The sequence below is a fragment of the Frieseomelitta varia genome, unplaced genomic scaffold (assembly GCF_011392965.1).
Source record: "Frieseomelitta varia isolate USP_RPSP 00005682 unplaced genomic scaffold, Fvar_1.2 scaffold_402, whole genome shotgun sequence".
Taxonomy (NCBI): domain Eukaryota; kingdom Metazoa; phylum Arthropoda; class Insecta; order Hymenoptera; family Apidae; genus Frieseomelitta; species Frieseomelitta varia.
In genome coordinates this window covers 1717-14870 of record NW_025110149.1, presented here as the reverse complement: position 1 = coordinate 14870, position 13154 = coordinate 1717, and the positions used below count along the sequence as shown (strand labels likewise).

At 39.0% G+C, this 13154-nt stretch overlaps 2 protein-coding genes across 3 annotated transcripts; both read right to left on the bottom strand.

Annotated features, from left to right (window-relative positions):
- Positions 1–943: 943 nt before the first annotated feature.
- LOC122531497 lies at positions 944–4501 on the bottom strand. Of its 2 annotated transcripts, XM_043659476.1 has the most exons (2): positions 3619–4501; positions 944–3585 (listed from the first exon to the last, which is right to left on the bottom strand). In XM_043659476.1, the coding sequence occupies exons 1-2, from the start codon at positions 4499–4501 to the stop codon at positions 1499–1501; spliced, it is 2970 nt and encodes a 989-aa protein (XP_043515411.1). In that variant the 3' UTR covers positions 944–1498. The 2 variants fall into 2 exon arrangements, with proteins under 2 accessions (XP_043515411.1, XP_043515409.1); XM_043659474.1 differs by having other exon boundaries at positions 945–4501.
- Positions 4502–4541: 40 nt separating this feature from the next.
- Positions 4542–11684, bottom strand: LOC122531499 (receptor-type tyrosine-protein phosphatase U). Its single transcript, XM_043659477.1, has 8 exons — positions 11652–11684; positions 11400–11560; positions 10304–10439; positions 9522–9771; positions 8617–8693; positions 6908–7147; positions 5685–6029; positions 4542–4678 (listed from the first exon to the last, which is right to left on the bottom strand). Exons 1-8 carry the CDS (start codon positions 11682–11684, stop codon positions 4598–4600), a joined length of 1323 nt encoding a protein of 440 aa, XP_043515412.1. The 3' UTR covers positions 4542–4597.
- Between the last annotated feature and the right edge of the window lie 1470 nt (positions 11685–13154).

Genomic DNA, 13154 nt, shown 5'->3' with positions numbered 1-13154 from the left:
GTGGACCCATTCAGAAAATCCGGCCCGCAGTCGGAATATATATTATATGTATATATATATATTTTTTTTTTACGGTTTTTTTCTCTCTCTCTCTCTCTCTCTCTCTCTCTCTCTAACCTCTTCATTTTTATTTAAGTATCGTTCGATAGGATTCTTCGTTTAACTCTCTCGCTTAATTTTTTTCTTCGTTTTTTTGGTTTTTCTCGTTTTTGTCTAAATAAATATATCCACGAACAAGGCACTGCTCGACAGGCGGAAGTCTTTTTTTTCTTTTTTTTTTTTGTTTCTTCTTCGTCGTTGTCGGATGTTCGGATAATAATAATACACCGTGTGGAAAATCTCGCGTCGATCTGTCGAGCTTCATCGAGCCGTTTCCTATCGCGAAACGTCGGGTAAAAAGTGGTCGGGATGCGTTTCTTTTTTTTTCTTTTTTTTTTTTATCTCTTTTTAGAATATTATCCGCGTGTGAAGTGTGAAGCACTGACGACTCTCGAGCTTCGAAGGTAACCCTCTTCCTCTCGAATATCCTCGGATCTTGGAGAGAACGGACGTTCCGAATACGTAGCTTTGTCGAGAATTCAAGATTCATCTCAAGAAATATTCATCGTTTCGTGTGTGGTTTTTTTTTCTTTTTTTTTTGGATTGCGTTTGCAGCGAAAGAAAGAAAGTGGAGTTGAATTGAAGTTCGTATGATTATCCCCAAGAGCAACTGCGACAGTTGGCTGTCATTTTCGCCCTGATAGAAATTGAGAACGAAGATAAGGGCGTGGCAGTAAACCAGGCCACGTTAACTCCTCTGACAATTGTTTCGCTTCATCAAATTCAAGATACATCATTGTACCATTCCGTTTGCAGTAAATTTTACCTGTATAATTTTTCACATAAAAAAAAAAATTGAAATTCTTTTCCGAAAAAATTTCATACGAATTTAAGAATGAATAATAAAACAAAAAAACAAAAAAAAAAAGTGGTATAAGAATGTGGAATAATGAAATGAAAAGGTCACTTCTTTTTTGACAGAGTTTCCTAAAATTTAGTAAGACCTTTAACGGCTTAATTTTGCTTTAATGCTGCAGGATATTTAAAAAGTAGTGAATGCTTGATTATCTAAACTAAAAAATATTTGAAAATAACCATAACTACTTTTAATACACCCTATATATGAACCGTTCAATACAAAAATGATATAAGTCAATTTTAACATTTGAGTTTGAAAGTTTGACCCTTCAGTGGCGCATATAAAACATTTCTTGTATATTTCTCTATTTCCCTCGTATTATCCGTAAATTAAAATTAATAATCCTCATTTTTGCACCGAACGGCTCGTATCTATTTCCTAATCAATAATCAAAATCAATCTCCACCGTTGTCAGAAGAGTTAAACGACGTACGACCAACGATTTGCCGTTACACTTGTCTCGAATTTCACTCAGAGTGAACGTCAGAAAACGTGGAACATCGTCAGAGAGCGTTTCGCCCACTGGCAGGTCGGCGTGCGTTATAAAGGGAAGCACTTGGTCCGTTTCTGGGCAACGGCGGATCGGCAGTCGACCTTAGAACCAAGGGTGAAACTCTCCGGCTTGACCGTGTCCTCGACAGAGATCTTCCCGAGCCTCTTTTTCACTCGGAAAGGCGTTGATCTCGGGGATATGATCTCGTAAAGATCGCTGGTCCTCCCTTGAATCTGAACCCTGTCCTTCGGGCTACCCTTCTGATCGATAGGTATAGCGATATCGATCTCGGCGCAGTGGTTCTGGCTGTTCATACTCTTCGGAACGTTCTTCTCCAAGTTGCTGCCGCGGCGATCCTTTTCGTTCGTTTCGTCTGACGGTGTGTTGAAAACGTCGGACGAATAGCTTTTCGAGTCGCACATCAACGCCAGATCCGACGAATAATCGATCGTTTCCTCGAGCTCCGAGGGCAAGTTCCTGGCAGAAGCTAAGGAAATGGCTCTCGCCTCTGGCATCTCGGGCCTCTCCTCGTCCGCGTAGTCCAACGACAGACACTTCTTCTCGAACAGGGCTGGACCAGATGCTTTCCTGTTGCTGGACTCTGCGCCTGGACTTTCTTTCTCCTTCATCTCCTCTTGCTTATCCTCCTCCTGCTTCGCACTATCCGACTGTCCTTCCTCCGTTCTCTCCAAGGAATTGATCACCTTCGACGGACGGCGAATGCTGTTCTCCCGTTCGACGGACAGACAGAACTCCTTGTCGGTTAACAGAATACGCTTGGGCTGTCTAGCTGGTTTCTTGTCCAGCTCGAGATCCTCCTTCTCCCACGACGGGGTCTTCAGCAAGCTCTTCACCTTTCTAAGCTCGGTCAACAAGTCCATCGTTTCCTGGGACGGTTCGTGGAAGATTCGCCTCTTTGGTCGTCTTATCGACGAATTGGTGTCCAATTCCTGGTCGCTTGGATGGTCTATCCCCTGTTGCTTCTTCAACACGGACCTAACCGTACCTCCGTGGACACGTACCGCCTCTTTTCTGCTCTCCGTTGTTGCGTCTGCGTCTATCTTGGTGGGAGTTGAGCTCACCGAGGCAGACTTCGGCGTCTCGTCTGCCTTCGGCGCAGCATCCTTGGAACTTTCGTCACCAGCGTCTGACGCGACATTATTCGCTCGCAGTCGTTCCTGCTGCCTTCCGATTATACTCTGAACGTTGCCTCTCGTGCGTTTCTTAAAATCCGCGTACGTCTCGGTGGGGATTTCGTGGTAGCGGAACTTATCCTGAAGCTGCTTGAATGTTTCTTTGGTGTACTCTTGGCCTATCTTGTGTGCCAGAGAATCCTCCGACGAAGCTTCTCTGGTTTTCTCAACGTGGTCTCTGCCTTGGTGATAGCCAATCACAGGGGTGATGGAACGATCCTTGGACAGAAGATTGTCCGACGAGATGCCTCTCCTCTCGAACTGCGCCTGTTTGCTCAGTTTCTCGCTCTGATCCTTGCCATTCCTGTCTAGCAGGTCCTCGTAAGTCTGTCTTCTGGTCTTCAGCGGGGAATAAATATTCTTCTCCGCGGAGTCAGCCTGCGAGTCGCTTTGATCCGGGAGTACGGACGAAATCGGACGTTTCACCGGCGAATTGGGAACGCTGTCCCGTGTCTGTTCAACGTTCTGAGAACTCTGGATCACCTTTCGATGCGTGGGCGTTCTCGGTGTCAAGAGATCCCTCTTGTGTTGCCATCTTCTCCTCGGCGAATTGTCCCAGATATTGGATTCCTTGTCGGAGCCAGCACCACTGGCATTCGTGAAAATGATCTCCTCGCTGGTTGTAACGCGACACTTGAGCAACTCGGCTCCGTTACTAGCTCGTCCCTTGGTTTCCAATTTAGGTGACTCTTCCGTCGCGGCGGTGTCCAGTGGCAAAGAGCTGGGCCCAGAATCTAGAACGTCGTCCAACGAAGCGCCCCTGAGAGGATCTCTGTGCTCCTTCGTTTGCACCGTCGACTCCAGATCCTCGGTTTCAAAGCTGTACATCTTCAACAGAGGACCCTTGCCGGACTTCCTACGCTGAACGTCAAACGACTGCTCCGCTCTCGTTGTCCTCTGGACAATCCTCTTCTCTTCCTGATTCCTCGTTTCATCGCTCCTGCTCGTCGCTTCCTCCGTCTCGTGCCTCTCGTTCCTCGTGCCCTTCCTCTCGTGTAAACGCGGAGTATCGAACGTAAATTTGTCCAACGTCTTCGACGATCCGATCTTGTCCAAGAAAGGCTTCTCCACCGCCTTGCTAGGGCCGATCTTCTCCAGATAGGGCTTGCCTATTATCTTGGGCGCGAGCTTCGCCAGGAACGGCTTGTCCTCCGTCTTCGAGATCCCGATCTTCTTCAAGAACGGCCTCTTCTTCTCCTTCACCTCCTTCTCGAACGATCGGTCGTTCAGCCTCTCGTTGCTGTAGCTCGACGAGTTGTCGCTGCTCTTTGATCTCGCTCGTTTGTTCCTCGGGTGCGGCGTCAACGGTGTCCTCGGCGTTCTCGGCGTGAGGGACGGACTGGGCTCCTGCTGGTTCGGGCAGGTCTCGTCCAGCAGCGCGATCGCGTCTCGCAGGTCCATGTACGCCTTCCTAGGCGCGGTGCTCGCTGGTCCAGGCCGCGGTATCTCGCTGTCGATGCTGCTGTTCCTCGTGGACGTCGCCTCCGGCTTCATTTCCGTGTCCATGTGCGAGTACGAGGGGTACGAGCTCCGATCGCCCATGGGCCCCGGCGAGGAGTCTATGGTGAGGTAATCCTCGAGGTACCAGGGCGTTACACCGAGATCTTCCGGCCTGATAGCGATACTGTGAGCCGGAAGCATCGTGTTCTTGCTGATGGCGCCTCTGTTGCCGCCAGAGCCAGTCGACTGTTGGTCAGTTTGCGTGGTGCTCGACGACGTGCCGGACACACTGGCGGCCATCTCGTTCGGTGTGCCAGTCACCGTCACCTGCCGACGATAACTGGTACACGTGGCGAAGTACGGTAACGCTGGACGCGCCGTCTCCACGATCACGCGACCCTGCGCGCATGGGACCATCGGCTCGCCATCCGCCGGGGCCTCCTCCGGTGTCAACGGCAGAGCCGCACCGCGGCCGAACTCGATGAACCACAGCTCGTCCCTCAACTCGCTTTCTCACTTTTTCTCGTTCATGTCCTTGTTCAGATAGTGGAGCACATAGTGCAGCACCAGGTCGTAGCAGTATTTGTACTCGGTCTGGAACAGGATTATCAACGTGATTTCGATCGATCGTTTCTTCTACGTGAAGTTTCTCTTTCTTCATTTTGTAAAAAGACAGTTTATCAATCGCGGCGAATTTTAGAGGGAGTTTTCTATAGGGAAAAATGTTATAAAATTTTCTTTGAATCTTGCATTAGGATCGCGATATGTAATAGGACGATAATTTTTCGTTTGCTCATATTTTGGAATATGCAGAGGGATAAAATTATTTTAGATAATATACAAACATAAATTCCAAGAAAGTATTCGTCAAAATTCCCAACTTTTGCAAAATTGCCTCCTGTGACGATTAGGATCACAATATGTAATGGGACGATAATTTTTCATTTGCTCATATTTTGGAATATGCAGAAGGATAAAATTGTTTTGGTTAATATACAAACATCAATCTCAAGAAAATATTCATCAAAATTCCCAACTTTTGCAAAATTGCCTCCTGTGACGATTAGGATCTCAATATGTAATGGGACGATAATTTTTCATTTGCTCATATTTTGGAATATGCAGAAGGATAAAATGATTTTAGGTAATACAAACATCAATTCCAAGAAAGTATTCATCAAAATTCCCAACTTTTGCAAAATTGCCTCCTGTGAAGTCACTATTAGAAAAAGGTAGAAGAAAGTACACAAATTTATAACTAAAAATATCACTAGAACTACAGAGGAATTCACAGCACGTTTGAAAGGGTGATTCAATTTAATTGAAATCCCCAACTTTTGCAAAATTGCCTCCTACGAGGTCACTATTAGAAAAAGTTAAAAGAAAGTACACAAATTTATAACTAAAAATATCATTAGAACTACAGAGGAATTCACAGTACGTTTGAAAGTGTGATTCAATTTAATTGATCAACCTTTTAAGATCACTGAAAAGTGACACGTAATTTCGACCGATAATTTTTTAACTAACTGCAATAAAGAGGGGACACGTAGAAAGTCGTAACTATGAACGACTCTCGTTCCATTTATAAACCACTCACCATGTTCTCGACAAGTTGTGGCCTGTGCCTGCGTACAGTTTTAACTGCCTGGAAAATGTCCACTTCCCCGTGCTGAATCACTTGTTCTATACACGCGTTTGCGGCGCAATATACACCACAACGGCTCCTACCATCTGGGGAGACCACAGCGACCGGCCCGTAGTCGGTTCGTTGCCTCCACCTCTCGACCATATTCATCAACTCGACCAGACTGTTCGTCGACGTCGGAACCTTGTGACCCATGGGCCAACAGGTCAGTTGGAACAACTGAACCGTCTTCGGTGGTGCTTTCACGCCTGCCATCAACTCGGTCAGTGACACGATCTTCTTGTTTATCCTAAAAATCTGCAGATATCGATTATTTTAGAGAATTTTGACGAATTCTCGAGATTCTTATCTCATCAAGAATATCTTTATTTAATTCAGAGGATTCTTAGTTTATTCTCATTGTCAGAGTACTGCTGAGAATCTATTCTCCGTGATTTATTTCACGGCTATGTCGTGAATTTTGAATTTAATTTAAGAGAAATTGAAAGGTAGAGCAACTTTTTACTCAGGTTTTTCTATATTATATCTGTAAATCATTGAATTGAGATTTTTGCGAGTGCAACGTGTCGACTACTGACTGTAATTCAATTGAAGGAAATAGGATTGTGATCGTGTTATCGGGTCTCTAAAATTGAGATATAATTGATTAATTGTCGTCCCAGGTTTCGATCGGTTTCTGACTGATTTCTAACTAATTGACTAGCTCCACTCGTGATAGTTCCCTCTGAATTGAAAATCCATTTCTTTCGAGAAAATCATCATATTATTGATGTTGCAACTTTATTCTGTAATTTGCAATTCATTGCAAATTTTCTGTTTCCTCGTAGATTCTCGTCTTGGACAAAGATACTCTTTCCTGAAAGTCAATATCTCGTTGCTCTCAAATTCCTCCTTCCCCTCTTCCTTTTCTCAATTCTCAAAGTCAATCGAGTCAATCTTACGCGCCTCCAGTTTTCAAGGAAAACGAAAATTTGCGAAACGAAAGAAATGAAATTTCGAAAATTAACAACAGCGATTCCCGATCTCTCTTTCAAAAAAAAAAAAAAAAAAAAACTTTCCAAGAAAACTGGGAGAAACGCCGCTGTTGCGAAGCTAAATTCCAAGAGCAAGCGATCGTGTTGCCGAGAAGAGGTGAGAAGGAACACGGAGGAAAAGAGCAGCGAGTTGCTTCTCACCCAGGTCTTAATGTTCGTATAATGATTGTGGCTGATGTGATCAATCGTGAAGACAGGGCCGTATTTCTTCGAGTGTTTCCCCTCGGGCCAGAAGCTGGGGAAGTTGGTGGAGCCCGGCGGTGGCACGCACAACACCACCACCGCCGCGCACTCGTAATCGTAAACCAGGGACCAAAACTCGCCGCATGTGTGTCGGAGGGGCCATTCCGTTACGATGTACTCCCTGGGCTTCGTGTAACCCTGTCGAGAACGCTCATTTAGGAAAGAGGCGAGCATCTACGCTGCGACTTGCTTCGCGTGAACAGAGAGGGTTGATGAAAGAAAGAGTGCTTCGCTATATACGTTGGGTTAATTAAGAAGTTTTATGTGGGAATTGGCGATTTCTTTACAAGACTAAAAGTAGGTAGCGAGTAACGGCAGGGTATAAAATTGATGGAAGAAAAGTCTTTTATGGTACGTCTAGCGATTTGGCGGTTCAAGGGTGGAGTTTGAATAGCGTGCACGTGCGTGTTTGGTGAGACGGAAATTTTCGGGAGGAAGGTTAATTAAGATTTTACGCAGCAGTTGGCAATTTCTTACGGTATTTCTAAAGGCACGTGGAAACAATAGGAGGATAAAGATTGATGAAAGAAAAGATCTTTCACTATATGTATAACGATCTATTGTTTCGACGAATAAAAGTTTTAGTAGGAAATTTCATTAAGTAGAGTTTATGTAGAAATTGGTAATTATTTATAGGTCTGAAAGAGGATTATAGAACGATAGAAATCGATGAAAGAAAAGATCTTTTGTTATCTGGAAAGAAAAGACTTTTGTCTAGTGATTTGGCGTTTCAAAGATGGAGTTTAATTAGCATATTTGATGAGATGGAAATTGTAGTAGAACGATTAATCAAAGAAATGTTATATAGGAGTTTTTGGTAATTTCTTACAAGTCTAAAGGTATACAGAGTAATAGGATATAGGCTGATGATAGGAAAAATGATTTACTTCAAGGATGGAATTTAAATCACATATATATGTGGAATAGAAATGTCAGCAAAAAAGTTAATTAAAGAGACTTTAGTAATTTCTTTCAAGTCTAAAGATACCTAGAATAATGGGAAGATGAGGATTAACGAAAGAAAGGATCTTCTACTATATAGTGATTTGATTGTAGATAGAATTTCAGACTCTTATTGGGACACAAGTTCTAATAGAAGGAATAATTAAGAAAGTTTTATGTAGAAATTGGTAATTTCTCACAAATTTGTAGGAATGTAGAATAATAAAAAGATAATAATTAATGAGTAGAATATGATAATTAATAATATATAATAATTTGATAGTAGAGAGTTTTACATGAGTTTTAGTGTACATTATACTATTATAAAAGTTGAGAAAAGAATAATTGAGGGGACAAACTTTTTCTCATAGGTAATTATTAAATGAAAAGTTCCAATTTTTTTACGATACATAAATGTTCATATTTCAATTTTTCAAAAGTCAAAATACTACAAAATTTATTCATATGAAGAAATAAAAATTAGTCACGATGTAAATCAAATATACTTTAAAAGAATAAAATAGATGATCTTTAGTTGCCAGAAGGCAACGTATAGAGTTTGTTATACATATACAGTAGAAGAACTATTAACTAAAAAAAAGAGAAGTATTAACATAGAGACTATTAAATTATAAATTCATAATAAATTTAAATTGCAAACTTACGTCCACAAAGACAGCATTTATATAGTCAGTGTAACTGTTACCCTGGAAGCTGGTGAGATACGGTCGAAAGTTGTCAGCTAAAGTGAAAAATATTACTAGATGAATAAAAATATTACACCCATTACATATGTATTATACATACACACAGATGTACTACGAAGATTTACATATTATATTTCTAATTTATCTTACATTTTCCCGAGTTCCAATTTATAATTACTTCATTTTTAGAAAGCGAACAGAAGAAGAGTATTTATAAAATTATTCGTTTAACAAGAATGTATAGATGCACTGTACATTTGTGTAACTTTTTGGACCATCCTTTATATTTCTAGATGATTTTTCTAAGAAATACTACAAAAGATGTTAGTATAAAAGAACAATATTACGAATAAAATATTTGTTTATTCGAGAAAATATTGCAAACTCCCTTTCTGTCCACTGCTGTACATTCATTTTTGTAAATCGTAGCTACAGAAGCATAAAACGCACAAAAATGTTCAAATGTTCTTGCATTTACACATATATACAATGACTGAGAAAAGTTTCTGGGTACAGTCAAATTCTAGTCCAATCTCAAATTATACCATCATCACGGTGCAGCGCGCAATATATTAACGCGACAAATTTCTGAATTTAAAAACTCATGGAACTTTGTCAGTCGTTGTACGCACATGAATGGCAGAATTTGTGTCACTTTGAAAAATGTCCCTCGCAATATAGCTTCTGAAAAAGATAGAAAAGTCGATAAGAGGGCAAAACTATGCGGTCTCTTCGCAGCTATCCGTGACGTGCGATTTTTACAGCACCGTAAAAAAAAAAAAAGGAAAGAGAAGTCTTCGTTTATCGAGAGAAAAGAAAAAAAAAACAAACACTCGTACGTGGTTCTATCGGTGGAAACTTACGCGGCACGACCAACACATCCCTGTTCTTCTCTCTGTTATCAGCTCTGTGCCCTCCCGCGCAATCTCCGATCGTGAAGCGCGGCGTTTGCTTACAAATTTGCTGATACTCCCGTTGATATTCATTTATCTTGGTTATCGGGTTCTTCACGCTCTTCTGCTTGAGACGCTGCGACAACTCCGAGACCGGAAACCACGAGGTGCCGCACACCACAAACTCCTCGAGCGTGTCGTACACGAATTTGTATTGTTCCTGTGAAATGATAATGAAAACGTTGGATGCTGTGAAATATGAATGAACGCTCAATGTGTTTGCATGTAGTATTTGCAATTTAATTTAGCCTCCAACGTCGAACGAATGAAATATAGATTGATCGCGGAGATTACTTCGTACAGCAAATAGAACGTGGCAAATCGTTGGCGTTTCACGGTATTTTGATATTTAAATTGAGATTAAAAAGAAAAAAAAAAAAAAAATGGAAGCGGAAAAATCGTAGTGTCTGTTAATAATAATAAAATAATGATAGACAGCGATTAATTAGTTATTCTCTTACTGTGCATTTGCGAAAGTGTTATTAATGTAAGAACAATTTAATGAACGAAAGAATGGAGACAAGAATGGGCGACACGGATGTCGCGATATCATTTCAATAAATAATGCAATCAACAGAAATCTCATCGTCAGAAACCGAGGCTCAATTTCCTGAAACCAATATCTTATCTCTGGTGTTTCGAACGGAAAAAGAAATAAGAAGCTCGAGATACTGAAGGCATTATGAATTTACCAAGTTCTCGATAAGTCCTCTTCTGCTCTGCCGCAATTTTTTCAAGTAGCCAAAGACGTCGAAAGCGTCTTCCTCCTCGGCCAGCTCCATGTTCGCGTCAATCGCCAGGTACACGCCTGATCTTCCACCACCATCGCTTCATTTTTCCGAAACAAAAGAAAACGACGATCAGTTGTCTTTTCGTTTAACAAATAATGAAATTGGACGTTGTCGTGGAGCGATCAAGTTGTAAGTTTTAACTAGACTAGGCGTGGATTCCTACGCGAATTATTTGAAAAAAAAGAAAAAAAAAAAAATGGAATTTTGATAGAAAATTGTTTTATGTGATAAATATCGTACTTTGGATATTTTAATTATTAATTTTTTAAGTATTAATTATTTATTTTTTGAATATAAGGAATGTAATATGAGTGTTTTGAGATTATAATGTTTAAATTAATATAATATATTTAAGAAATATAAGGAATGTAATGCGAATGTTTTGAGATTATAATAATTAGATTTTAATGTTTATAGTTATACAATTTTTAATATATGAAATTATAATACGAATATTATAACTATATAATTTCTAATATGTGAAATTATATAATTTCTAATGTATGAAATTATAATATGAATATTATAATATTCATATATTAGAAATTATATAGTTATAATATTCATATCATAAGTATATAATTTCTAATATATGAAATTATAATATGAATATTATAACTATATAATTTCTAATATATGAAATTATAATATGAATATTGTAACTATATAATTTCCAATATATGAAATTATAACATGAATACTATAATTATATAATTTCTAATATATAAAATTATAATATGAACATAATTGAATATAATATTTTTCACGTTATTATTCATTTAATATACCTCGTAACTCGACGCTTCGAAATTTTGCAAATAAGCAAATTTTATTATTCTATTATTTATTATCATTATATATCAATTTATTATTCTATTATTTATATATTTCTATTATTTTTCATTCTTAAGTTTTATTATTCTGCATAATTTACAAACGCATAAGAACTCGCAGTCTAGTTATAACGAACGATCGAAATTCAGCGGGGTGTGCTCACTTGCAATGTACCACCATTGGTCCGGATTCGTTCTTTATGGTGGAACCGACCACCGCTCTCACGCGTCGACGGAATTCTAAAACCGCGTTTCCGAATGGACACGTATGCGAGTGCCATTCTGTGTAGTGGAACTGCAGTAACGTTCTTTCTTCTGTGACTTCCTGAAACATCGAAATAAATAATTCTTCGTCAGACTTTTACTAATTCCCTTGCTCTACTGCGTATTATCTACAATGTACAACTTAATTTTACCCCGTAGCCAAATATTTTTGAAAGATTCTCCATTGCTCTCCGTTATTCGCCGAAACAAATCTTTCGGTGATTCTTCTTTCAATTTTCACGGACGTAAACATTTCTGGCAAATTTCTAATTTCTCTTCGCAATTGACATTTTTGTACGAGCAAGCGAGAATTGAGAGAGCAGGATGGCAAACACAATTTCTTTCGGAACGCTGGCATTTCGTATGGAGGTATTCAGGGTAAAAGTAGGTGAAATTAGAACAGAGGTACTAATTCCATCGGAGGCTCTTCCGACTAAAATTATGCGATGGTTTGTTCGGCCTGGATGCGCATGAGCACTTCAAAGGGATAATAGAATTGGAATGGACGTGATTTATTTGGTCTACGGTGATTAATACCAGTGGTTTAATACTTGTTATTCAAGTCAGTGTAGAACTCCTGAAAATATATATGGTGGAATTCAACCGGATACGATCCAGAAACGTATCGTCAGATCTTCACAGAAATCGCAAACTATTGAAATTCGATTAAGCGAGAATCGAGAAAGAGAATGAGGTTGTTTAGAGTTCAAAGGATATAAAAATACAGGGGCTGTCATAATTTCTCCCCCCTCCCCCCCCCTGAAATTATTATGGATTCGTATTTTAATATTAATAAAAGATTATTCGCGCAAGATGTCTCGTTCGAATTTCTCCTCCGCCGCGATGTCAAAGAAATTTTAAATTGGACGTTTTAATTTATGCCAATTATTGCAAATTAGAAAAGTTACTCGAAATTTCCCAACGCGAATTTAAAGACTTGACTATGACGAAATATGTTTTATGCATTAAGTTGGCTGACATGGATGTAACTTGTATAGCGTAGAGTCGTTTAAAACTCGAGTTACCACGGTTAAACTCCCGGCGACGTGTATGCGTTACTTCCCTCGAAATGTCTCGGATTTATGTCGTCGACAACAGCGAAACGTTTTAATCGTGCAGGTGAAAACTGCAAAAATTCCCGTAATGTTGCGTCGCGGATAATTCACACGAGGAAACGTACGACACTTGATGCGAAAAATAAACGTGAGAATATTACCGGGACGGTGCATGCGAAAATCCTCTGCGAATTTCTTTCGATCATGCGAGAATTTTACCTTGAAATGTTTAACGTTGGAAAAATATAAGTTGTCCTACTTAAAGAAAATGCAAACGACAACGAAATATATTAATAACATATTGTTAATATTTCAAATTAAATATAAATTAAATAATTATATTAATATTTAATAAAAATAAAGTTATATTAATATTAATATATTTAATTTATATAATATAATTATATAAATATTTCAGATATTAATAATATATTATTAATATTTCAAATTAAATATAAATTAAATATATTAATATTAATATAATTATATAAATTAAATATATTAATATTAATATAATTATATAAATTAAATATATTAATATTAATATAATTATATAAATTAAATATATTAATATTAATATAATTATATAAATTAAATATA

What these genes read in the sequence shown, in the direction of transcription:
- LOC122531499 (XM_043659477.1), bottom strand. Translation starts at nt 11,684, where the DNA reads ATGGAGAATCTTTCAAAAATATTTGGCTACGGG. An exon ending in CCAATGGTGGTACATTGCAA is followed by an intron (nt 10,440 to 11,399) that starts GTGAGCACACCC and finishes GGAAAAATGAAG; the next exon opens with CGATGGTGGTGGAAGATCAG. An exon ending in ATACGAACATTAAGACCTGG is followed by an intron (nt 6,030 to 6,907) that starts GTGAGAAGCAAC and finishes CGATATCTGCAG; the next exon opens with ATTTTTAGGATAAACAAGAA.
- LOC122531497 (XM_043659474.1), bottom strand. Translation starts at nt 4,501, where the DNA reads ATGGTCCCATGCGCGCAGGGTCGCGTGATCGTGGAGACGGCGCGTCCA.